Source organism: Scatophagus argus, chromosome 18, assembly GCF_020382885.2.
Source record: "Scatophagus argus isolate fScaArg1 chromosome 18, fScaArg1.pri, whole genome shotgun sequence".
Taxonomy (NCBI): Eukaryota; Metazoa; Chordata; class Actinopteri; family Scatophagidae; genus Scatophagus; species Scatophagus argus.
Genome location: NC_058510.1, coordinates 8,138,657 through 8,164,147, shown reverse-complemented (window position 1 = coordinate 8,164,147; position 25,491 = coordinate 8,138,657). Strand labels below are relative to the sequence as shown.

The window sequence follows — 25,491 nt, the reverse complement described above, 5'->3', positions numbered from 1 at the left end:
CTACTTTTAATATTAACTCAAGCACGCAACCAAGTGTACAGATGCGAGTAAATGAAGAGAACGAGCATCCTTTCAAACCAGGGAGGTAAGGGAGATCGCTCCCTGATAATGCATGTTTTTGAATGCTACGCCGGCCACCTTCATAGACTACCACCAATGCGTACGGTTCCTTAGGGCTCATTCCACACCGCCCTGCTTTGAAGGAACTGGCAGAATAAGTGTAATCTGTTCCCTATCATCTCCAGCAGTGTTTGATCTTTACAAGTCTCTGTGAGGCGAAAAAAAAAAAACTGTGGTCAACATCTTAATGTGTGCACAGAGGCCGAACTGCAACCCACCTTCACCTGTTAAAAGGTGGGAATAGGAGAGAAAGGAGGATGTTGAGGTGAATATTTTCCTGCACAAACAGTAGGTACATGGATGCACTCAACGTTCATGCTCACATTCAGGCTGGAGTGGCGTTCCTTTGATCTGCCGAGAGCGCTGAGCAGACGGCAGTTCAGGAACAGTTCACAGGACACACTCCAGAGGCAAGCAATCTTGTCTTCTTGCTTCACCTGTGTCCGCTCTGCATCAGGCTCCTCTAACAGATTATCCTCTTACCCAGTTTGTGTTTGTAGATGTGGACTGTTGAGCCACATCAGTTGATTAATCAGTGTTTATTTACACATCTGGCCCTTTGTTATCCTCCCTCTACATGTAATTGCCCATTTGTAATGACATTGTTGATGTTTTTAAATCTTGTAGATCACAAGGTTATGGCTTAAATTGGCTGACATGCTTGTCTGTTTTCCTTGACAAGGGTATAATGAACATGATGACGGATATGTGAAATATCAGATAAGCTTCTAACACTGAAATTAAGAGAAACAATTTTTGCCATTTACTTGCACAGTGTTTCACCCCCTTCTTTACTGCTTTAAATGTGTCGAAGATTATGTTTGTAAAGGTTATAGAGATGAAAAGGAAGAAAAGCTCAACTGTTCCAAGCAAAATGCACAAATTTACTTGTTCCTATAAAGCAAACACAAATTATAAGGAAACGCACAGTAGTGTTTATATTTGGGTCACAGAATAGTTGACAAAGAATTTAGGCTTCAGGGGCAAAATGGGGCTTCCACCAAATTCCTACGGCTCATTAACCTGGAAGATATTGCAGAAGTACAATCTAGTAACTTAAGTAGACAAATACACCGCAGAACAAGGCAATGTGGCATAACCGCTTGTCCACACTGCCCTCTCTGAAGACTCTGATCTGCTGATAGCAGAGCAACAGAGTGCCTGTCCAGATGCTATGCGGCACAATGACCTTGCCAGTGCCTCTTTTGTCTCAGCATGGTGTTTAGCATATGTGTGGATGACGTAATTTTTCGAGTGTGGTGAAGGTTGGAGAGGATATGTTGAATAGCTCCGGGCCTTCCTGGCTGCCAGAAGCCTCACTCAGCATCTCTGCCTCGCTGTAACTCAGCCCTTTACTTGATGGTGCCAGCAGAAAGAGAAGGAGGATATATTTAACTTCAGTTTCAGAGTGATGTCATTGAGGATACTGCAGTTGAAAATTCCTCCACAGCCCTCAACAAGTGATCATAGTGTTCTTAGTAAGTTTAGTAAGATCTGCTATTTTTCATTAAGGAACTGTTGTCAATTTGATCAATGATTTATCTTCCCTGGGGGGTGGATAAGGCCATGTCTGGTAATGTTATGTGCAAAAGTGATAGATTAATTCACTTGTGGCTGAGCACATTTGGCTACCCCGAGGCAGTTTTTTCGATTCGTGTCTGGAGAAGAGTAGCTGCTGAACTGCCCCTGACATTTCCTGTTGTGTTGTGACTGCATTTGCTCTGAGGGTTCAAACTTTCCCTTGCTTAGATCATGGGACAGGTATCTGCGAGGGCACAGACAAGACTGTTAACCCCCCCGCATCTCACCTCTGTTACCTACTTAAACCCATCCAGACAGGGCGTGTCGTAATAACAGAGGGAAGAAAAGGGTTTGATCAAAGTGATTGGTCCTTCACTCCTGTAACAAAGATGAAAGATGGTATTTTTATTGCACGCTAGTAACGGTGTAACACTGAACTAATTGGTCTTGATCTGCCAATCACCCCAGGGGTTGCAAATGGATACTCTTCCACTTTGGCTCGGAGGGGCCTCCACACTAGTGCGTCAAGCTGGAAGGAAAACAGAGTAAAATAGATAAATTAGCCTTAAATGAGCTGGCCTTGTGGTTTTCCTGGAGAATCCCTTGCTGTCTTCTTCAGCCCATTCAACCAGTTGTGGCATGCGCTAGACAGCTCCTGACACAAGAGATTATTTTTACTTGTTTGAGATCACATTGTTATGTTCTGAGAATGATTACTTGTTTTGATGGGATTTCTTAATAAGTCAAATACCACATGCTGAGGTAAGACAAGTACGGTGAGAAGTTAACAACCTCTTAATCAGGATTTCACCTTCTATTTTTTCTTACTGTTGTTTTCCAACTGAATGAAAGAGGGTTTTTTGAGTAGTCTGTCAGATGCAGTATACATATCACTTTAGGTTTTATCTGTTTAAACAACATGAGAACTGAAACAGTCAGATGGCAAAGAATGTTAATGACCTACTTTAGAATCAATTAATCACTTGTTTAATTGCGCTTTAAGGTGTAATGTTCTACTTTACTGTGTTTTTTATCAGTTAAAGTTGAATAACATTTGTTTTGGGGTTTTTGTCTGGGTTTGGGTTTGACAGACAAAGGATGACTTCTAGAAGTTGTGATTGTGTATATATATATATATATATATATGTATATATAAAAAAAGGAGATCTGATATGATAATAACTGTTAGTTGCAGCACTAGACAACACCTGCTCATGCAACAAATTTCATTAATTAGTTTCTGTTTCTGCAGGATCGTCCACACACTCTTATACTCGAGGAAGCTTTACTCACCAGCTCAACAAAGAGCTGGACAATATTAGAAACCAGAGGAATAAATTGGGTAAGTATGTGTTTTGTGTGACAGGGCTGATATATTTTGTCTTAAGATCTTGAATTGCTATGGAAATATATGCCAAGAGGTTTGCTTTTTACATATTGCTGACAGGCAGCCGCTTTCTCCCCTTAATTTCTTAATTTGGACTTGGACCAGAACTGCCTGATAATTTTCCATCCATTTTAGGATATTATAAATGAGGCCTGAGTCTTTTGGGGAGCAGAGTGGGTGTGGGTGTGGGGGATGGGGGGTGCAGCACAAAGGCACTTAGGATATTGGACAAGATGCAAACTTTATATTGTAGCAAGCCTTTTAGTGATGTCATTAATTTAGAAGGATGGTGCATATAAAGTGCACTTGGCGAACTTCTCGGGCAGGCAGGGTGGGTGCACTTTGAGAATAAGGAGGACTAACAAGGTTGGAAATGGAGAAAGAAAGTCAATATGGCAAGGACTAGAGGGCAGTCAGATACACAGGGGGACAGTGGATGTCCATATCAGAACACGCAGTGTGATGTGGTCTACTGCCTGTCAGCAGCGTCTACAAACGTGACTGATGAGCTGGTGAAATAAGGGGAAGATGGAAGGTAAAAACTTGAAATGTTTCATCTGACTTGGAAGAACGAGGCACATTAGTTGCCCACCGCAAGCACACACACACATGTTCTGACCAAAGTATAAATCACAGAATTAATTTTGTTGAATTTCTTTTTATCCAAGATTTATTATTGTTTCCACTAATTAAAGCAGTCATGAGTGTGGCTAATTAAAGAGGAAGAGCATAATTTTTTGAAAGTTATGAAATGTATATTAGCTGCAGGGGGGGTGGTTGCGATGAGAGGTGAGATATGTTTTACCAAACCAAGCTGTACAAACCCTGTAAATAAAGCCAGAGGGCTTGAGATTTCAGTAATTATCTTTGATGAACATATTAATTAACCAGTCATGTAAAACGGTTTGTAATGGGGGTATTTAGCTCATCTCTGAATCTTGTTATTAAAGAGGTTCTTATACATATATTTCTTGAAACTAATAAACTTACATCTCGTCTCACTCTCATTTCCTCTCAGAGAGAAGAAAGAAAGCATCGGGTTGGGAGAAGAACTTGCTGTATCCCATAGTGATGTTGATCCTGCTCACAGGAACGGTGAGTTCTGTGACTGACCTATCATTAAGCCCAAACTGTTTGCTCATGGCGTACACAGCCTGGCTGGTGGCCACCGGGACTTACACCCTGTGCCTCAAACCCCGTCCTCACAGTTTCCCAACAGTCTGGGTGTGGAAACTACTTTTGTTTAATAGCTGTTTAAGACATTGCTGAATAGCCACCTGCAACAACTGTGATTTTCAACAGATTATATAGTGTGGGAATACTATTTATGCCGTCTGATATTGTTGTATAATGCAAGAAAGGCCATGTGAGAGGCACGGCACGTGCATCAAACAACCCCCACATTGTTCAGGCTTTGAGAAGCTTAATGTTGGAACAGTTTACAATCACAAGATGGTTATTATGCACTGCCATACTTACGGATCAGCAGAGCCCCCACAATTCAATTATATCATGATGCCGGATACTTTGAGGATTTCATCAATCTTTTTATTATAACTATACCATGTGTAAACAAATCTTTATCTTCCTCTCTGTCTGCAGACAATCTCAGTTCTTATGGTGGCACTGAATATCCTCTATCTTCTAGTGGATGAGACTGCCATGCCCAAGGGATCCACGGTAAGCCTACCATCTAACTGAAGTACTTTTCTACCCTCCCCACACACACACAAACACGACACACACACACACATTGTCAACTGCAGAAGAGCTTGTCCGTCAGACTTGCCATGTTCTTAGCGGAGACATAAATCAAATTCCGGATATGCTCAGAGTCATGTTCGAATAAAAGGCCTGACCAGATGTTAATCAGCCTTATGCCTCTGGTTTTGTTTTGGAAGCTCATTGAAAGTCATTTCACAGCAGTGTGCAGATTCAGTGAGCTTGTTACGTGTCTCAAGTCCACAGTGTGAGTAAGCTGCTTTTCCTCGCTCTCTGCAAAGGCAGTCAGTCAGTCAGGGCCAGGTGAAGGGCTCTTGCTGTGAGGCAAGCTAACAGAGTGTGGAATGGCTCTCAGAGATCCTCATCTCCGCTTAACATGCAATGTGTTTTAAGCTCTCCTTATCCCATCTCATCTGCAGCGACAGAGGTGCGTGTATGAGTGTGTATGAGTGTGTGTGTGTGTGTTTGTGGTTGCATTCTTGTCTGAGAGGGGGCAACATAATGTATCCCGTTTCTCCCTCATTTCATTTAGCGTCTCGCAGGCAACTGACAGAGCTGCCCTCGACATTCCAATTATTTTATTGAGCAGAGATGTTTTCTTTGGCATGACGCGTTGCAGAAAATCCCCCAAATTACACTTGTCATGCAGCTTGAAGCTGTCCTCTTTGACAGCATGGCCCCACTAAATGGTTTATGCGTTTCTCAAGCTGGATGGATGCCACACCTCTGATCTCACAGCACTACGAGAGATGGGCAGAGGTCTCATCCTCCACAACAATCGATACTGATATGATATCCATCTCTCCACCCTGTTAACCCCCCCCCCCCCCAGCTCTCAAACTCTGCCCATCTACCACAGAAATTCCCTCACAGTCTGAAACGAGATAAGCACAGAGGAGAGAAAGTGACATAAAAAAAAAGAAGAGTGTATGGTCTGAGGTCTTGAGGAGGTTCTGCCGGAGCAAAGAGACTCAGACTGTGGGAAAGTCAAATGAGGCCCCGATGCGCTGATTGTTGTCAGGGGAAGAGCACAATAGAAGTGCCCTGTCAATGTTTGTCTTCCCTTCCTACTAAGCATCCCCTTGCATACTGAGCAGTGCCCCAGTCGCCTTTATGCCGATTGTTGATGATGAGGAGCAAGGAGAGTGGAAGAAAAAGAGCTGAGAGGAGAAGCAGGTGGATGATGATGAGGAGATACTGTAGAAATAACAAATGGAAGGAGGAGGAGGGGGGAAACTGGAGCAGCCTCTGTAAAAGGACACAGTGTTTTACAGCTTGATGAACACGCACTAAGAGGGGCCAATAAAATTGTTACTGCGGACCCTCCTCTTTGGTAGCAACCACACTTGACACTGTATTTTGTAAAATGGACAATTAGCTGCAACTGGACTGCAATTTTCATCTCACTAAAATTGACCTTCTCTAAACACATACAAACTTAATAGTACCTTCAGACTTCCCCTGACATGCCTACCTTGGCTATGGCCTTTTAAGCTTTTGTTTATATGTGAATGTGGAAAAATATCCATTCTGGTCATGGTAAATAATGTGTGGCTATGGTGCTGTAAGTTTAGCACATAGCAGAACTAGAGGGATATGTCATTGGTTGACATACCTCAACACCTTCATCACACCTGTCGCTCATCATTAAAAGCTCATTATGGGAAACTGATTCCTGAAATAAGGAAAAAACTGACAAGGTAGTCTTACAGTGAGAGTGACTGTACTGCAGGGACTACTGTTGTTTCACTCTAATAATAGCCAGTAGCTCTACAGTTAAAAAGTTAGATAAATGATGTTGACATTTTTATGGCAAGATGAAGCGGAATTAAATACGTGAAACTACTATGGCCAAAAGATTAGATGGCATAACTCATAGCTTTAATTACTTAAATGATTAAAGATACGGAGACAATATGGGTGGTTTCAGAGCAAACAGTATGCCTAAATGTGCCTTTGGAATCTCTCCCATTTCTGATTAAACAACCAGAGGCAAATTTATTGATGAGTAGACTAATGTGTCTCTAACAGTACTAGCAACGTCTACAGTTAGAGCAACAGAAAATACAAAATTAATTCTGACATTGTTTTTATTGATTCAATAAACCGATATTGATAGAGGCTTTTCAATCTTTTAATCAGACCTCCACAGAAGAGGATCAGACTAACCTCTGTACCATTGTTGTTGACACGTAGGTGCTGAGTTTTAAATGTAGCAGTCATGGAGTTGACTCTGTTTGGGTCTATATATTATATATGTGTTTTTCTTGACATGTATTTGTATATGTATTGTTGTTATCGGCTTTAAATTTCATTTATGTCATCATGTGACCATCATATGACCACAGCATCTGTATTCAATGAGGGTGTCTCTGTGTGTCTAAGTCTGAAGAAGTGCATGAGCTCGAGCCGTCACTTGTGGATGTGCTAATTAATTGCACTTAAGGGAGCTGTAGTTCATTTCTTCATCTTCCGCTGGTCCAGCGCCTTGCTTAAACAGTTTTTGGATGCATTGTGCTTCTTTCTCCTACTCATTAAACTTGTGACAGCTGGGCTAATTTACCTGGTGTGCCAGTGGATAAGGGTTAGTAGAGAGAGGCAGTGTGAAATAGATATAACTCTGTGATATCAGGATGCTCTTGGTTACCTTCCTTTTCTATGTTTAGAGGACCTACCTGAGGTAAAATGGGCAGGATGAGAGACACTGTTGTGTGTTAGTACAAGGCTGGTGACCTTGCGAGGGCGCAGGTATTGCGAGGTGCTAATCTTACAAGCAATAAATGCAATGTGCCTGCTGTAAGAGCCATGGCAGGCAGCACAGATGAATCTACTGGTTCCTCCGCCGACCCCCTACCTCTCTTTGACACACACAAACATACACTGCATCACCCTTTCTGCTACTAGAATGAAAAGAAGTAAGAGTTGAAAAGAGGCATACTGTGAAAGCTAGCTGTCCTGAGCGTGCACCTAGACCCATATTGCAAGCGCGCACACACACAATCTAAATGCATGCTCGGCCTCTCTCCATTAATAAATTACATCAGATGCTGTCTGCTAATTCCCTGTGTAAGAGAGAAAGAGCACTGCACCATGGCTCTGCAGTAAGCTCCCGGGGATGACAGTTGCATAAAAAGGCATGAAACAACCTGCCAGGCTTTCCTTTTTTCTTCAGGCTCTTTTACAAAACAAATCACAATAAGGACACTCAAGGTGGGTAAGTAAGAAATAAAAAAAAAAAAAATACAATGAAAAACTTAAATAATAAATTCAAAACTAGGACTAAATATATACTGTACAACTGTAAGGTGTATTGGTTTAGCAAGTATAGTAAAGACTATATACAGTATACACACTGTACACTGATGTTATGCATTGCTATGGTATGGTGCTGTATTGTGTATATACACATATTGTGTATATGTGTAATGTCAATATGCTTATAGATTTTAGCGGTTTTTGAACAACTCAGGTCCACAAGTAAGTAAAAAACATATAACTTGTAGAAGTTGAAAGTGAGCAGTCTACAGTCACTTCTTACTTGTGGACATAATGTATAGTACTGTATGTGCCCCATGCAACACAATGATCCTTTGGAGGATCAGCCCTGGTGCCAAGTCTGACTAAAGCAAATATTTATCATTTGACAACACAGATGCTTGGTATGTGCAGCGTATTTAGATGTATGTCTTTTTGCTGCTCCAGTTTCAAAAGGCCTTAGGGGTTGGAGGGGGCCCGGGGGGTGCGCCTAGTGTGTTTGCTTAAGTATTTGTTTTGTTGTTTTTATGTTTTTGGCGTGCCTTCAGCCTGTACACTCTTCTTACCGTAAGCAATGTGCCGTTTTTGTTTGAACACCTGTTCACATATTGTATGATCGACAGTGATTTGAAAAGAGCCTCTTTCATCTTGTTCCATTCATTACTTAGCCAATTTGATTCTGTCTTTCTCAAGTGGGGAAATTCTTCATGCACTGCGTACTTTCTTTGCAGGATTTCTGTAATTGCATGTGTGCGCAACTGCCTGCAGTGCTGCCGTTTCCCATTTTCATTTTTTTAATTTGTGATGTGTTTATATAAGATTGGTGTGTGATGACACCGAATAACCCAGTTTTCTGTCTGTGTCTTCCATCTTTCAGGACAGAGGCATTGGAAACGCCTCTCTGTCCACTTTTGGTGTGGCTCAGGCGGCCCTGGAGATCATCCTCATGTTGTATCCTTTCAGCGACAGCCTCCTTCCCCCTCCTTTGTCCGTGGCCGAAGTGGCATGCTCCATGGCCAAGAGCAACATTGTCAAGTCAGCTTTGTTTACACAGGACATAGTTCAGCTGGACACCTTCCGGAAGACATGTTGTGCTGTTTCGTCACCTTTTTATCTTAGCTGAAAAGGTGCAGACTTCACTTAAAAAAGATGACTCAATGAAACTGCTTTGCTACCAGCAGACAAGTTTTTTTGGTCCTTGACTGATCTGCTGAACAGCTACTTGATGGTGTCCTCGGTTGTTGGCTTCTACAGCCTGCGAGTCTTTGAGGCACTCACTCCCAGGAAGGATGACACAACCATGACAACGGTAAAGATGGGATGGAAGGACGGGGTGCAGGGTGAAGTGGGGGAAAGGGTGTGGAGATTACTCCTCAGGTGCTGATGTGTTTGAGACCCCCCATCTTTCCTCCCCCCCTTCCTTTTCCCGCCTTCCTCTTCACTCCGAACTCCTGCTGTTCACTAATGTTTTCCTCAGGGCCTCTCAATGGCTTTAGTTGATCTGTCCAGTGTTTGTGTGTGGGTTGCGCAAACACTGGCAAAGTGCAAGCTCCTTTCTTGTACATCAGAGGGAGAGTGGGGTTTTTTTGTGGGGTGGGTGGGGGGTGGTGGGCAGAGGATGTGTGCTGTGTTTGGCCCATAGTGGAACCTATTCACTTGGTAATGAGTTTGGGAGTGGTGAGACTTGTTAACTAGCCATGACCCTCCAGTGAAAGGGCTTGAAAGGACAACAGAAAGAACCTGGTAATGAGCAACTTCAGAGGTACTAATTGTACAATATGTGGAACCAATTTAACATCAAGTGGTGTGTGTATATGTGTGGACATGTCATGGCTTAACGTGTTGGTGCAGTGGGTGCTTTTTTAAACATGTCTCGATGTTTCCCGCCTTAAAGTTTTGTACTTACGTGCTTGAGAGATCTGAAATCTTATGGTTAATTATCTGTTTTGATTTGTAGATCATTGGTTGCTGTGTGTCCATCTTGGTCCTGAGCTCAGCCCTGCCAGTGATGTCCAGAACTCTTGGTGAGTACAGGTGTGCGTGTTTGTGTGTGCTTACCTACCTGCTTTAGAGAGAGTGTGGCCATGCTAATTTCATGATTCATTCATCTTAGCCAGTGTGTTCAGACTAAATATTTAAAGCAGTTGGTCATTTTGGGAAATTATTCTCACTTTCGCGGAGAGTTAAATGAAAGATCAATACTACCTATCTGGTCTCTAAATGTGAACCTATGGCCAGCAGCAGCCAAATAACTTTGTTTAGCATAAAGAGGGGGAACAAGAGAAAACAGCTGGCCTGAAGGTAACCAAAATCCACCATCCAGCACCTCTAAATCTCACCAATAAAGGTTGTGAAAGCACAGCACATCTTTGTAATCGCTACATCATGCCTCACTGCACTTTCTCTGCGATACATTTGTGACTCGCTAATAGCTTTAACAGTATGTCTGCCTAGTTTTGTGGGAGACTCTAGTTGGTGCAATAGGCAGTGTGCGCAGGTAGTCAGACCGAGGTGGACATCATTTGATTTATTGATTGTAGGGTAGAAATGTAGGTTGCACTGAGTTTCAGAGATGTCATAAAGACTATGCCACAAACAGTTAGAAAGAGTAAATGCCCCTCCCCCACGAGAGCTTTCAGAGTCGCCACCAACAGTGCAGCATTAAGGTTAGCAAGCTGAATTCCCCTGTAGTTCCCCTTTCTGACATAAGAGAGGAGTGCAGGGTGAACGGGTAAAAATGACAGGAGTTGTACCATCACAATGGCACTAATAAACATGCAGAGTGTGGAGCACAGCTGTTCAAATAGCACTACTCTGTGTGTGTGTGTGTGTGTGTGTATTGGAATGTGTGTGAGGGAGACCAACAGAGTAGGAAAATGGGACGGAGTGAGCATACAGTGACTCATTGGGAGCTTTACAAAATATCAACAGGTTCTGCTTTGTGACGCTGAATAGATTTAAAGGAATAAATACATGAGACAGGGCTGAAGAATAAAGGCCTCCCAGCAAACGAAAAAGACGTTGTGAGAGTTGAATGTGAGGTTGCAAAGCTGGAGCTGGAGTTACATTCAAGCCCTTTCAAAATGAGTACTCACAATGCTTTATTAAGCCTATTACCTTAAATAAATTTGTTCATATTTTGCAGTTCTAGTTTTTAAACCTGGTGTCTGTGGTGAAATTGGCAAATCATTGGTGATACATTTTACATCAGTCAGCAGTGACTGGTTTGCCAGAGCTGAAGGAGGTTGCAAACGTAATGGTGGAGTAGGTTGCAGCAAATAGCAGTATGGTTAAAAAAAAAAAAGAGCCTTTAGTAAACGATGTCAAAACACAACCTAACAGAACATAACGTTGTCACTAGCTTTTCTGTCAGTACGCCCTGGTACTGCACTCGCACAGTTCTGATAGTCTCTAGTTTCCCCACAGCTCCACCTGGTTTCTCTGAAGCGTTATAGTGCGTCATATCAGTGAAAAAGCTTTAACGACCCACTGCACATTAACTGCGCAGCACCAACCTGCAGACAGGCACATATGTCCCCCTCAGAAGTTGGTAGAGACCAAAACAGAGCTAAAAGTCAAGCTGTTGTTGCGACTTCAGTCACCCCACTGCCCACCTGATAGTAAAATCCAGTTAGATGTAGTGCACTATCATACACAAGCACGTATCTATATGTGACTTTTTTAATTTAATTAGCCTTTATTAAAAACTTTTTGCATTGTTAGAAAAATGTTATAAATGATATTAATACTTTAACAGCATATATTGAACAGCTATGTTTAATTGTGTTTATCCTTTATTACACAGTAGAGTGCTAACAGGAAATGAAATAAAGGGGAGTGATATACCACAATGGTCCCTGGCCGACTGGACTATTATGTGTTGCTCAAACACACAGGAAATATCTCACTGTGCCTGAGTCCGGCCTACGCTTCTTGGCTGCGTGAGGAACTGCATTCTAATGTCTCCAACTCTGCTACCCCTGACATTTCAAATGCCAAGCATCTTTTTACCCCCAATTAGATTTTCTCAAATTACCAAACCAAGATCAAAACCTTTGGCATTAGAAACGGATGTAGCCAGACCACAGTGGCAAGCAGTATCGACTGGGGTCTCCATCATCTCTCTCTCCCTATGTCTTCACAGGCAATTTTGTTAAAGGTCCTTGATGCTTGCAAACTGCTTACTGCGGCTGTAAATACATCTCTCCAGACACTGAATCGATTGCCCAATCTAATTGAAGACAGAGGTTGTGAAGATGTTACAGTGGAAGCAGAATGTATATAGACTGCTTCTCCACTGTGCCACATTTGAATATAATTTCTGCATACAGACGACTGCCCTGGTTCATGGATAGAATATATTGGTGCGAAAATTCCTTTCATCAATACTGCATGCAAAATTAACATCTCAAAATACCGTCAGTGAAATTAAATACAACTGTACATACCAGGTTATTGAAATCTTAATTTTGTACTTACATTACTTTATTATTAGACGGCACAGCCAGCACGCTGTCATTGTAGTGTACACAACAACAACAGGGTGTTGAGGGCTTTCCAGGCTGCATTCGAGCAGCTGTGACAGATGTTTTGAGAATGTTGTAGAGGTTTGGAGCTAAGGGGATTCTGCAGGAGAAACCACTCATACTACCACTGATGCTGCAGATATTTACTATTGTCCTTCCTGTCATGAGCTGCTCTGTGTTTTCAGCAAATTCTTCTTTCTCAACTCATCGATACTGTGTCTTACAAGGCCCTAACTTATCTTACCCACCTCACTCCAAAAAAAGGTTACAGATGGTGTCAGCGCAAAATGTTAATTGTGTTGTCTGAGTGTGTGAGTGTCAGCTTTCTTTATAACCTGTATCTCTGCCCGTCACAGGTATCACCAGGTTTGACCTCTTGGGAGACTTCGGGAGATTTAATTGGCTGGGAAACTTCTACATTGTCCTTTCATACAACCTGCTATTTGCAGTCGTGACGACACTCTGTCTTGTACGAAAATTCACCTCGGCCGTACGAGAAGAGCTTCTGAAGGCTTTAGGTAAATTCTTCTATGTGTTTTTCACATGTTCACCACATATACCACAAACAATCCTCTTTTTGCTGTGCTGGATGTTCTGTAGAATATAAAGCAATTTCTTTCGTAATAGCTACTCATTTTCATCCCAGTTTTTATATCCACAAAGGGTTAGTCTGAAACACCAACAGCACCAACTTACTCTGTTGCTTTGGAGGGAGACAGTGTTTATTTCACTCAGACAGCACAACCTGGAGTGACAAAATGGAAGAAATTGCAGCGGGATTCAATGTGCTGCGGGACTGACGTGTGACAGAGGATGGGGCTAGTCTCAAAGGCTTGTGGTGACAGGTCCAGGATGTTTGATACACAGGGTGGGATAGGGTTAGAAAATGTCAGACAGAGGCACTGATGGGAAAAAAAGCACATCAATACCTCTGTCTAAGAGAAACTCTGAGGCTTTATAATGAGATTTCTCTCCCTTATCTCCCCCTGCCCAGGTCTGGATAAATTGCAACTGTCAAACAGCCCCACAGACCCTGAATCTGGGAAGCTCTCGGCCAACGGGCATCAGAAAACTTTGTGAAAGGGACGATATATCAACACACACACACGCACACACACACACCTTAGCACAGCCAAAGGGAGATTTCCACAATACTGCCTGACTGCTGAAAGGTGAAAGGGATTGGAAGGAACTTAATAAACCCAGGCAGTGTCTGACGGATGCTGCAAATGGAGGCTGAGAGCAATTTAGCTTCGTGACATTCCATCCTCTGTGTCTCGGATGGAAGCTGGGACAGAGCCAGGGATGAGACTGGGGAGTGAAATAGACTGGCATCACTGCAGTGACCTTGATGTTGACCTCAACCGTGACTGTGACTTTAAACCACCCATCTCTTGCTTCAGGGGCACCCCCCCCTACCCCCACAGCATTGCTGTCTTGTTTTTCTCTTACAGCTTCGTCACCACTGCACAAGACAAAAACCCGAGGATACGGCAGGTGAAACAGTGCTCCTTCTGTCTGAGAGGTGGGTGTGTCCCCCCCCATCACCTCACTTTTCCTCTGTGTTCGGTAAATAACCCCCCAATCCAGTTAGACTCATTTTTTTAATGTCCATGGTAATCGGTGCCAGTGATACATTTGTAGTTTATGGTCTAATCGTTGGTCTTCGATGTGTGAAGTGACGCAGGCACAATAAGGTGTCCATTTGTCACTTTTGAATTTGTTATGCTTAAAGTATGAAAAAATTTATTAAACATAAAGAGGGTTATTTATTCACACTCATCACAGCCAGTACATAAAACAACAACAATTCACATTATATGCATTGGCACTGTCATTACCGATAGGACTCAGACTTGAACACTCCCACTGTCATTTGTCTTTTTAATTGGCTGTATTCAAGTGCGCTTTAACTTTATTGATGATGTCATTAGTTTGTATGAAGTAGGGTAAGAACTTTTTTTAGGTGCTCTAGATTAGACTGGAGCTACTGTACAAATGGGAAACTATATGGGAGTTGTATCCACTTCTGTTCCAAATAGCAGAAGGCTTTAATACATTTTGGAACTGATCTCCTGGTTGTGTTTCCTGAAATTATATTGTGCACATAGAAAATTCCATCACATTTCTCATCCAAAAAAAAAAAAAAATCACTTTTAAATTCACAGAAAGATTTGTCTTTTTTTTTTGTTGTTATATTTGTAAATGTTGTATTTACATGTACATATTATGTTTCATACATCTCTTGCATTATTTGGATGTAAATATTGGGTTCTCACTGAGCATACGGAGGGTCTGACTCACTAAGCAGTCTGTATTTTGTTGTACATAATTTTTTTTTATATATAAACACCTAAGTCTAATGCAAACCTGTAACAACAGTTTTCATATACAGAATGCATGAGTGAAAAATGTGCAACTTTGCAGCCAGTAGAAAGACTTGGTGACTCAGGCCCCATTTACATGTTGTTGTACTGCTGCATAATCTTCTGAACTGTGATGTTCTTTGTCTCCAGAGCCACCTTAAATGCCTTATATGACAAGTATCTCGCAGGCTTAATGTCAGAGCTGTTTCTGTGCTGTTTGTTCATGTACATGTACATATGTGTACATGTACATTGTTTGTCTCGACAGTTCCACTGTGATCCCCTGTACGCCACCGAGTTTCTAGTCTAAAGCCAACTGGATAGAACATGCACATTGCTTTTGTTATGAATGTTGTCGCAGCTGCTCTTATCTAGTGAGAAGCTCCATTTTGAGACTCATTCGTTACCCATAAAACTTGAGCACTTGCTTGGATAGGGGTGATTGATGGAACGATGATTTTACGGTGTTACAAATGTCTGTGTTTTAATAATGATGACAAAAGAAAAGGAACTAAGGAAATTTTACATTATATATGCATTTAAAACTTTTTATTTTTTAGGACAGGGAATGTTTTTCATCACAGTTGTGAATCCATCTTCTCAATGAGTGAACTGGACCAGAGAATGTTTTGTAAAGGATGACCTTTACATATAATGGCTCTTACCATCCCAAACCCAAAGCATGATTGTGTCTCTGATTTTGAAAAATGTTACTTCAAGAGAGCAGGTTTATCTAGACACGGGCAGAAACATTTGGCACATTTTCTGGAACCATTTCATTTGTTTGGTGCACATGTGCAGCGATAAAGTTAGGACCATGCTGATGATTGGATACTGTGAAAAATTAACTAGGGGCCAAAGCAAAAAGGACAATACTGTATTTTGGCAAAAGAGAATTTTAACTGCCAGAAGAATCAGTGAAAGTAAAAAGAAATGGCAATGACAAATAGCTGGAGGTGAATTTTTTCCAGCTCCATCACGGTTGCGTATACATCCACTCAGCTGCAGACTGTGGTAACGCTGGGCTCTGCGATACTTGGCAGGGAAGTGTCATGCCCCGAATTACAAATAAAATATCACAATCATACTGCTTGCAGTAGCGGTAAGGAACTCAAAGGGCCATTTTCTACTCAACCAAGCTTTTCTGGTTGCCTTTACAGTGCATCTCTGTGTTGTGTGGGGGCTTCAGAAGTTGAGAGTTGAACTGTGCTGTAAGTGAAGCAGCTTTTTTTTCTGTATGTCAGTTGGTCTCTGCATGTAATTTTTGGTACATGTTTTGTGAACTTTTTTTTTTTTTTTTTTACACTTTCTCAGTTTGTTAAATATATGTTATGTTATTTTTTGATGTTTCTGTGTTTGCAAATAAAAGTAGAAAATGATTGGTGAACATGTTTCATTTGTCATTGTAATTGAAAGATGGATTTAAGTAGTTTTGCATTCACTTGTTCCAGTTCTTGGATTCATTAAGGAATGGATTGATATCGCTCCTGTCTGTATGGAGTATGGAGCTACCCAGCACCCCAGTAGCTTACCATAAAAGCTGTTAGCAGCGGTAAAATCGCTTGTCTGGCTATAAGCTTTTTGAACTTAGAAACACTTAGAACTTACATACAGATGAGCCGCTTCTCCCTTCTTACCATCTTTATACTAGGCTAAAGTTATCAGACGCTCAGACATGAAATCTTCTCATCTAACTCTTAGCAACAAAGCCAATAAACATATTCTAAGGGTTAAAACTATTCCTTTAATCTTGTCTCTCACTAGAAGATCTCGTAATCATTTTGCTTACAAAAAAAAGTGGGCTTCAAGTTACACATATCACTGCATGAGACGGCCCAAAACACGACGCTGCATAAATTTGAACCTTGTTAGATGATTTTTTTGTGGTAGACAGATCTGCAGAGGGGACAGGAAGGTCTGCTCTCTACAGTAAAGGCCTCAAAGGCCTCTAGACAGAGCTGATGAAAGAGATGGGAGCAGGACAGAAGCACGGTGCATCTGTGTTGGTGAAGGCTGGATGTACCTGCTTCTGTTGGGAGGCTGGGGCTGCACAGTGCAGTCAGGCAGATGGGGCAGTCCCGGACACCTCTCTGGATAACCTGTCAGAGAGGAAAACAAACATCATAAGTTCTTTAACTAATATAGCAATATTTACAGCAACTACTGTGTAGTCTGGGGTAATTTTTTCATGTCTTGATGCTTATTGGGTAATCACTGACTTTGTCCATTGCCATTTCATTATAAGGAACTCTGAACCAAATCTGTTGGCATCTAGCTGACAGGTTTGATCAGACTCGAGGTGTTAACATGTTTGTAAGTGATCCTTATAAAAACAAAGCAACACACGCACAGCTCTGCCAGTGATTAACCAGAGACAGCTTCCTGTATTTAGGGGCCAACATGGCCCGCTGTTAAATGTTTCATAACGAGCTGCACTCCGCTTTATAGAGTTTGCACCCGTGAAAAAGGTGCAAGGTATGTGTTGAAAGCACATTCACTGTTTGATACTCCATGTCAAGGCTGAGCCACTCCTGCCTTGTGCTCAACCTTTTCACACCAGATAAGGAAGGGAAAAAAAAAAAGACATCTTTTGCACACACCCCACCCCCCTCTATGGAAAATGGCACTGGGTTGCAATGAAAGTCAACAATGGAGCCTTATGGAACAGCAAATCTTAATGTCTTTTCAGTTCCTCTGCAGCAGTCCAGGCGATGAAAAGCCTGCCGTGCATTATCAGACCGGCTCATGTTTTTTTGTAAACACGGGGGATTATTAGCCTACCCACTGCCATTCACTTGGTAAAGAGAATGATCACCTCTGGAGAGACGTCTACTTTCTATCCGGCAGCTGTGATGCTGTCGTCCCCATGCAAGCATTAACATGTCAAGAAGGGAAAGGCAAGACTGGGAGAAGAAGAATCAAACGAGGATTAGATATTTTTAAGGGGGCCTCGTTTATTGATACAAGTGAGTTTGGGTTCATTTGAGTGTGTCTTACTGCTGACCTGGCTCTGTATTCGGTCCCAGTCCTCCTCCTGAGGTTTGGAGATGTACTTTTTCTCCAGCTGCTGGAACACTTGTCTGCTTGATGACAGCGAGCGGTTGATATCACACAGAAAAGCCTCCATGTCGGTGTGACAGTATCGGACAAAGCTGTCATTCAACTCCTGCAACTAATTAGAAAAACCATTTTAGTGCCACAAAGGAGGCATGTTTCATTCACTTACACAATAGAGTCGTGTTGTCGGCGAAGGCTAATTGTGTGTGTGTATTGTAATGGCTGAGGCATGCTGACAGGGTGCAGTTGTTAAACAGCCAGATCAATACAGTCACGTCTCCCACTAACATGGAGAATTAATGGAAACCAGTAAAAAGAGGAAGATAGTGCTGGGAAACATGGAAACACACGCTTCTCTGGCACTTTCTCTGTCTGGGTATTTTACAGATGATTCAAGTGTTCTAAGACATAGAATACTCAAATTTCACTACTTTCAGAGCAATAAATAACAGACTCACTATTTCTCCACCATCCCTGGCTATCCCTGGTGAAGAAGGCTTTAAAACAGCTTTTTTAATTTTTAATTTCTTCTTCTTTTTTTTTAATTTTATCTTTTACTTACATATTCATGTTATAAAACTGGACTTGGACTCGTGACCTCAGTCATCTACAGCCAAGTTTCTAAAATGTAAATTTACACCTTCTGTGTTCACTGAAGCGCCTGGTCACCTCTTCCATTCTCAATCTGACTGATTTTAAAAGACTTCTTTGCAGCGTCTGTCCTCCCAGAACGCTGTATTCTCCTATTTACAGCAGCTGTTGCTAGGCAACAATTAATGCCTGCATATGCATGTTCATAACAAAACATATTCGACAATCCATAAATAGGCTATTTATAAGTTTCAAGAGCGCCATGCATTTGACCAATTAACGTAACATTTCTGCATGTAACCTAAGAAACAGCATCCTCACAATTAAATGATAACAACTGAACCGTCTCCATGACAACCGAGCAAATTGCATCCACAGATGGAATACCGTGAGATGTGGGTGAAAGGTCTGGACCCCCCCCCCCCCCAAAAAAAAAACATGCAACCAAAAGCACATTGTGATACACATTCTTTTGTGAAACGTTTTCATAAGTTCAATGACCATACATGAATACATAAAACTATACATTAATGTTAGGCTGCTAATGGTAGATGAAACTTCTGATTAACCAAGTGATTGTTTGGTTTATAAAATGTCCTAAATTCGAAACACCCAAGAGGACATCTTTTTTTCCTCGTTTTGTCTCAACAACAGATGAAAACCTTAAGATATTCTGTTAACTATTGCATAAGACAAAGAAAAGCAGCACGATCGTAATTACTCCATATGTCACTAAGATAAGCACATCAGCACCTGCTTGCACACATGTACGTGTTTTTATGATTCACCTACACACAGACAATTTAGCCTGTCACAGTGACATCAGAATCGCTTTACAGCTCGGCTTTTATCCCTAATTAAACAACTGTTGACCACTCGGATGGAGATTTTTATGAGCCTGGCTGACTTTTCAACAGTCAAGGCAAACAGTACAGCCTCTGGTGAACTTTGCCTCGCTCCACAGGAGATGCGGACGGGAGAGGAGACAGAGAGGGAAGAGGAGGTGGAGCGCAGAGGCGTTATCTCGTGGCAATCCATCTAGTTGTCGGTAGTGTCCCACTTAATGTGTTGACTCAGGGTCGGACTCTGAAGCGAGTAAAAATTGAAAGCTGGGCATCAGGACCAGCTGATAAGATTTTCTGAAACTGACCTGATATGTGGGAGGGTTTTGTTTTATTCTCCAGGGAACACCTGTGGCTTTGTGGTACAAAGATGCTTTATTGCCTCCTGCTATCACAAGGAAAACTGAAAGAATAGGTCTCCCCGTCTCACACAGGTTCCAGCCCAGCACTAACATGCCTGTTTGCATTACAGTCAGCTAAGCAAATAAGTCTTCCCCTTGAAAATCAAGTCAATCAGACCTGTCAGCACTGTGTTGCGCAGCTCAAAGCTCTTGAAGATCATCCTCAGTGTGACAAAAGACATGAGACAATCTCATGACCACCCACAACCACTGGATCACACAACTTGAATGTAAAGTGGCTGACATCGTCTATGACTCCATCCTGAGCACCCAGACCCGGACACGGTCTAATGTGTTAGAACACAGTTAATAGGATCAGTAAATGCGGTGTCTTTGTTTATGTGACACGTTAAAGGCGCGGTTTATAGGCGAGATGATACAGACTGACAGGGAGATGGGTAGGACGCACCAACCCTAGTAACACATTATAAGTCTGGCCCTCGTGCGTTTGTCATTTCTGCTTAATCAGCCTCTTTGAAGTGCAGCAGCACTCTGCATGATTACAACACTCCATAGATATACTAGGTGTCTGTTTTTTAAGACACTGGATAGACGGTACAGCTGTTGAAGCCATGACAATTCTAAAGCATGCCCTTTTGGTGAATTCTTAAAATAAATTAAGTGATTTGGTTAAGAGCAAACGGTGACCACTGTTATCTTTGGTCATCTAAGGCCTCAGTTGGGGGAAGTTCACTAGGTGGCAATGTTCCCTTTTCCTGAGAGCCACCATGAAGGCAACACAGCCTCAGAGTCAAACAACCTCATCCACTGGCTGCTCTTGAGGCCACTTTTCAATAATCCCTCCAGCACGTCCAGTCGTTGCATGATTTATAGCTTTGAAATGGGACTAGAGAACAAAGCCTGAAATGACAACCTGCACCAGGTATCCAAACAACCTGGTGTCACCTCTTCACCTTTTTCCAACCCAGTAACAGAGCCACACACACACACACACACACACACACAACCCTAGATATGTAGATAGATGAAGGAAAACCAGACCCAAACACGCACAGGAGACATCATGCTTTTGTGCTGACCCTGGAATGTCCAGACTGTTTGACTAAAACACAAAACTCTGTCCACATCAGTGGACAAACAATGTATGATTCACAAAGCATCAAAGGAGCTGGAGAGGGTGAGAACAGGTTAAGATGTGTGTGTGTGCGTGTGTGTGTGGGTTAGCAGTGGGGTCAGTGAGTCCCTGAAACCCACTTCTGAACCGTCAAGATGTGATGTTGGTCCCAGGCTTTATTTGACCAACCAAACAGTCTGAAAAATGTCAGAGTGAGGAAAAGAAAGAAGACATGCTGCCTCATATATGTTCAGTGTGACCCAAAGAATGAAGAAGCAAGATTGTAAGACCCTGGTGTGATCACCGCAGATCTGAAGCCAAACTCACCCTTTCTTCAAAGAATTTGCGTCGCAGCCGTTTGTCTTTCGGACAGATGGAACTTTTCAATTTTCTGTACTTTTTTCGAGCAGCATAACCTCGCCAACATGCTTGAATTCTACACATTCAAAAAGAGCAAAGAAACAATAATCACATCATGTGAAATCATGTTCCCACAGCTGTTCAAAACTTTAACAGTCAAATCTTAGCCAAATAAATAAAAAACTTTTGCCTCCATCTTTTACTGCAGTGCTCTGTTTCCACAGGCTGAACAATTGCTTTAATGATGGGTTACTGATACGGTCGCTCAAAGCCTAAGGTAGGAGTCATTTTTTGAAAAACTAGTGCATTTCTTTTTCCACATAGTTCCCTCCTTTCATTTATACACTTAGTCCACCTGTTGTGGATTGTACAGATCTCTTTTTTTGTAGAAGTCTGTGTCACGGACCTCCAGAAAGCAAACAGCAGTGAAAACTTCAGTCATCAGAGTCAAAATGGGGACTACTGAGCTCCGTCTTCATCTTGCAGATGACACAGTAGTCTGAGGGCGCCACTCTGTCCTCGTGTTGCCACCATGTCCTTGTGGACTTCCTTGGGTGACAAACCCATGAGACTGAGGTAGCAGATGACTGCACAAAAGCAGACGATGTTCATTTTTTCAGACAGAGCTGACTTGCTCTATTCAATTAACCGAAATGGAAATACCATAAAAGATATTAGCTTCAAATTTTCTGTGAAATCGTCCAGTTATTTGGACTGCATGGGCATGAAACAAGACCTGTATCACTTATCTCCTCCCACCTTAGGCCACAGACTTAGAAATCACCCGTTGTATATTATCACATTGTTTTAATATTTCATATATAAAACATATTTTAGTATTTGAGGATGTTTTTTTTCAGTTTCGCAGACACTTGGTGACACTGTGCGATGAATTCTTATTGTGCTGATAATGGGAACGTGTCCTTCAAATATTTATTGAAACACCATTTATTATATACATTTCTCTATTTAAATTTCTGGTTTAGTGCACATACCTTGTGGCACACTTGTGTCTGAAGAGTCGAGCCGCATCGTGGATCACCCGCATCTCATAATGCTCCTTTCTGCACATCGGGCAGCACTTCTTCCGGGAAAACCTCTCAAACGCCTGCAAACATGCTCTGTGGAAAACATGAGAACAGGACAGCAACACCTAAAAGGAAACGGTGACAAAAGTTACTTGATATACACGCATATATAAATGAAAATTTTATCATACATGCAATGAAACAAAATTAGATGTTAGATTTCAATGACTGAGCTGTGTCCAGAGGATGCTGCTGCTGAGCATGTTTTGTTTTCAAGTTTTCTTTAAGTGCTTGAGAAAGCTCTCACACAGTATACAGTCTGTGCACATGTGGTGTGTGTATTTGAGCTTTAAGCCATTTTAGACCTGTGTGTATTCATGCATGTATGTGAATGTGTGTCTGCTTTTAAGTGTTATTTGCTGAGAGGACAGAGAGTCAGCATGACCCCCAGTGGGCTGGCTGGGACCTGGACTATAGTTCTCTCTACCTGTGAGAGGGATTCTTTTATTGTCTGAAAGGAGTCAGCCACAGCTATGGGGCTTGGCACACAAACCAGTTTACTCAGATCTCTAGAGGGCAAGGGGGAGGCATATTGATTTCCCATTGTTTTTGCCCTGACCAACACACTCCATCACCAGTGAAAGGGCCCCCTGCAGTGTACAATTTCCAGGAGCTCGACAAGCCATTAGACCACAGAGAAATTTCACTTCTCACAGTGCTTTCAGGGTACAAGCTACAGTTTATGGACAGGCAATACAGAAATGGAATAAAAATGTCATAGAAAGCCAAAGAAAATTTAGTTTTTAAATTTCTGTTTGATGTTAAAATAATATGAACTGGATAGAGAGGTAAACATTTCAGTACACACAAGTGATTCAAGAGAACTGCTGATATAAGCATTTTTAGTGGCAAAATTAATGCTCGAATGCAACACAAGACTGTAGCACACAAATTCATTGTTACAATATGAGGGCTTGCAGAAAAATACCAAATTAACAAAGATTCTGTCTTGTCACTTTCCCTTGTTAGCAGGCTCTAATTAACTTTTTTTTTCTCCTTGAGTCAAACTAATATTTACACGTGCATCTATGGCAACTGTGCTTTGTGAGGCCACCTATTCTAGTCCCACATTCTTGAGGAGATTGGCATCTTAAAAGGGGATCAGAAAGGTGTAAGAGACTGAATGACCCTCACAGTAACACACTGATTGCTACATCATCACGTCACAGTTGAGTTCCAAGGCAGTATGGGTAAATTTGTACAGTTGTCTACACAGATTAGAACATACAGGAACTGCAGGGGGAAGGTGGGAGAGGGGGGCTTTGTGTGTGTGTGTGTGTGTGTGTGTGTGTGTGTACAGAAACACAGGTTTCCCTGAGGACAGACAGAACATTGGAAACATGTAAAAAAAGGGGGGGGGAAGAAAGAGCTCACTCACAGAGTATTAACAGAAGCTGCTGTGTAGGGGGAATACCTGAGGGTGAAGCAGAAACTCCTCCCTGCATATTGCACAGGGCTGAGCTGATTCCCCCTGCCGAACAGACCTCGCCTTGACCCGAGTCCATTCATACTCGGTCAATCTTCCTGCAGGGGAGGCCACCAAACCCAACTTCTGAGCTAAAAGAAATGAGAAAAATAATGGTTACATATTCGTGAGTCACATAAATAAAGTCTCAAATTTGCCAGAGTTGTATGTTATACCTAACGTTAAAGGAGGTGGAGTAGGATCAAGCACATATTCTCTCTCTTCTTGCCAGTCTTGTCCCTGCAGACCTCTTTCTTCCACTGTTTCCCCTGCTTGTGGATTTCTGAGCGCTTTTCTTTTGCATCTCAGCAAAGGATCAGAAAGTGACGCATTTGGATGCAGCAGGGTGCGTGTGATGTGGTCTTGAAAGGCAACCGAGTTAATTACCAACTTGTTCCTAGCTTTAGATTTCAAATCCTGTGAAATATATAAATGGATTACAAGTGATGCATGAGCAAAACTTTGTAACCTTGGCAAAGCAGAAAATGTAGACTTTGCATTATCTCAGACCAGCATGAGGAAATAAATACAACCATTATGCATTCTGAACCATACTGTTACAAACAAATAATACCACAATGCAGGAATAAATTACTGTATGGCCAAACGGACAAAGGTATAAATGCCAAAGATAAGTTAATTCACTAATGCAGCAATAAGCGTGTCAAAGAAATTATTTCCTAAAACCGACACAAACAGCTCTGCAACAGCGTATCTTCGAGTTTACCTTAAAGATACTACATCGAAACTCATTTTACTCATAGTAGAGTACTCAAGTAGAGAATACTATGTTTGTTTAATATTTAAACTAAACCGTAACAGAGTCCATTTCACACAGGTGTTTGCTAACCATCTCATTAAGCTAGCAGGTGCAAAGCAGGCAATGGGACAACTCTACTTTGTCCTACTCACGACACTGGCTTTAAACTCACTATGAAGTGCGTCTAAAGATTAAATACACGTGTAAGAAGAAGCTATCTGCAACTGTCTTTCAAGATAATACATTTTAATGAATTAGCCTATCAACAACAGCAGGTGAAATACAAACCTTCCGCATTGCCATTCCGGTGTTTGAAAGGTTGCCAGGTAACCGGTCCAGGACCCGCCTCCTCTCCCCGTGGAGCCTCATCGCTGCCTCTGATTGGCTTAGCTGAGACCTCCGGGTTAGCTGGTTATTGTTTCTAAATTAGAAGCACCGCAAATTCAACGGTGTGTGTTTATATAATAATTATCTAATGATGTAATACTGAATCAGGTTCAGGTTCAACAAATTGCTATAAAGCCTGTTTGTGTATAATGATGTAATATCAATTGAAGCGATGTATGTTGAAGCAATATACAGTATTTTAATTTCTGAACGTTTAAATGAGATTGAAACAAATGATAATCAGTTAAAATCAGCTGAACGAGTTTTAAAAGTCACAGAGAACACTGTTTTTTTTATGTCTATCCTTATAGAGGTAAAGAAAGTAGAGGAAAAGAGATGTAGAGAAGAGAAGAGGAGGAAAGAAGAGTGGAGAGGAAAAGATGGGATGGCCACACCCTTGAGGAGAGGAATATTGTGCTTTTTTATTCTACTACATTAACTTGCAAGCAATAATTAGTTACTTATTATTAGTTACGATCATATTTGAGATTTTATGGATGGGTTAAAGTACCCAGGTTTATTCATAAGTTGCAAACTTTCATTCAAATGCTGAAGTGCATTAATACAT

At 41.8% G+C, this 25,491-nt stretch overlaps 2 protein-coding genes across 6 annotated transcripts in view; one reads left to right on the top strand and one right to left on the bottom strand.

The window, feature by feature from the left end:
- Positions 1-14,128, top strand: part of lmbr1 (limb development membrane protein 1) — a 30,143-nt gene extending 16,015 nt beyond the window's left edge. For both annotated transcript variants that reach the window (XM_046370624.1, XM_046370625.1), the window contains exons 10-17: positions 2,894-2,983; positions 4,047-4,123; positions 4,631-4,708; positions 8,883-8,956; positions 9,224-9,314; positions 9,963-10,029; positions 12,888-13,049; positions 13,526-14,128. In XM_046370624.1, the coding sequence (XP_046226580.1) occupies positions 2,894-2,983; positions 4,047-4,123; positions 4,631-4,708; positions 8,883-8,956; positions 9,224-9,314; positions 9,963-10,029; positions 12,888-13,049; positions 13,526-13,611 (725 nt within the window). In that variant the 3' untranslated portion in view covers positions 13,612-14,128. The remainder of the gene's footprint in view (positions 1-2,893; positions 2,984-4,046; positions 4,124-4,630; positions 4,709-8,882; positions 8,957-9,223; positions 9,315-9,962; positions 10,030-12,887; positions 13,050-13,525) is intronic.
- rnf32 (ring finger protein 32) lies at positions 1,350-24,972 on the bottom strand. Of its 4 annotated transcripts, XM_046370628.1 has the most exons (9): positions 24,825-24,972; positions 23,953-24,193; positions 23,726-23,868; positions 22,219-22,376; positions 21,191-21,299; positions 17,902-18,069; positions 17,713-17,800; positions 16,921-16,996; positions 1,350-2,170 (listed from the first exon to the last, which is right to left on the bottom strand). In XM_046370628.1, exons 1-9 carry the CDS (start codon positions 24,903-24,905, stop codon positions 2,158-2,160), a joined length of 1,077 nt encoding a protein of 358 aa, XP_046226584.1. In that variant the 5' UTR covers positions 24,906-24,972; the 3' UTR covers positions 1,350-2,157. The 4 variants fall into 4 exon arrangements, with proteins under 4 accessions (XP_046226584.1, XP_046226585.1, XP_046226582.1 ...); XM_046370629.1 differs by lacking the exon at positions 17,713-17,800 and having other exon boundaries at positions 1,354-2,170; XM_046370626.1 differs by lacking the exon at positions 1,350-2,170 and having other exon boundaries at positions 16,625-16,996.
- Between the last annotated feature and the right edge of the window lie 519 nt (positions 24,973-25,491).

Excerpts from the sequence above, each read along its gene's own strand:
- rnf32 (XM_046370626.1), bottom strand. The coding sequence starts at position 24,905 with ATGAGGCTCCACGGGGAGAGGAGGCGGGTCCTGGACCGGTTACCTGGC. Across the intron at positions 17,801-17,901 it reads GGGACCGAATACAGAGCCAG|TCTTGCCTTTCCCTTCTTGA; the intron begins GTCAGCAGTAAG and ends TTCTTCTCCCAG. Across the intron at positions 16,997-17,712 it reads AAGTAGACGTCTCTCCAGAG|GTTATCCAGAGAGGTGTCCG; the intron begins GTGATCATTCTC and ends CCTCTCTGACAG.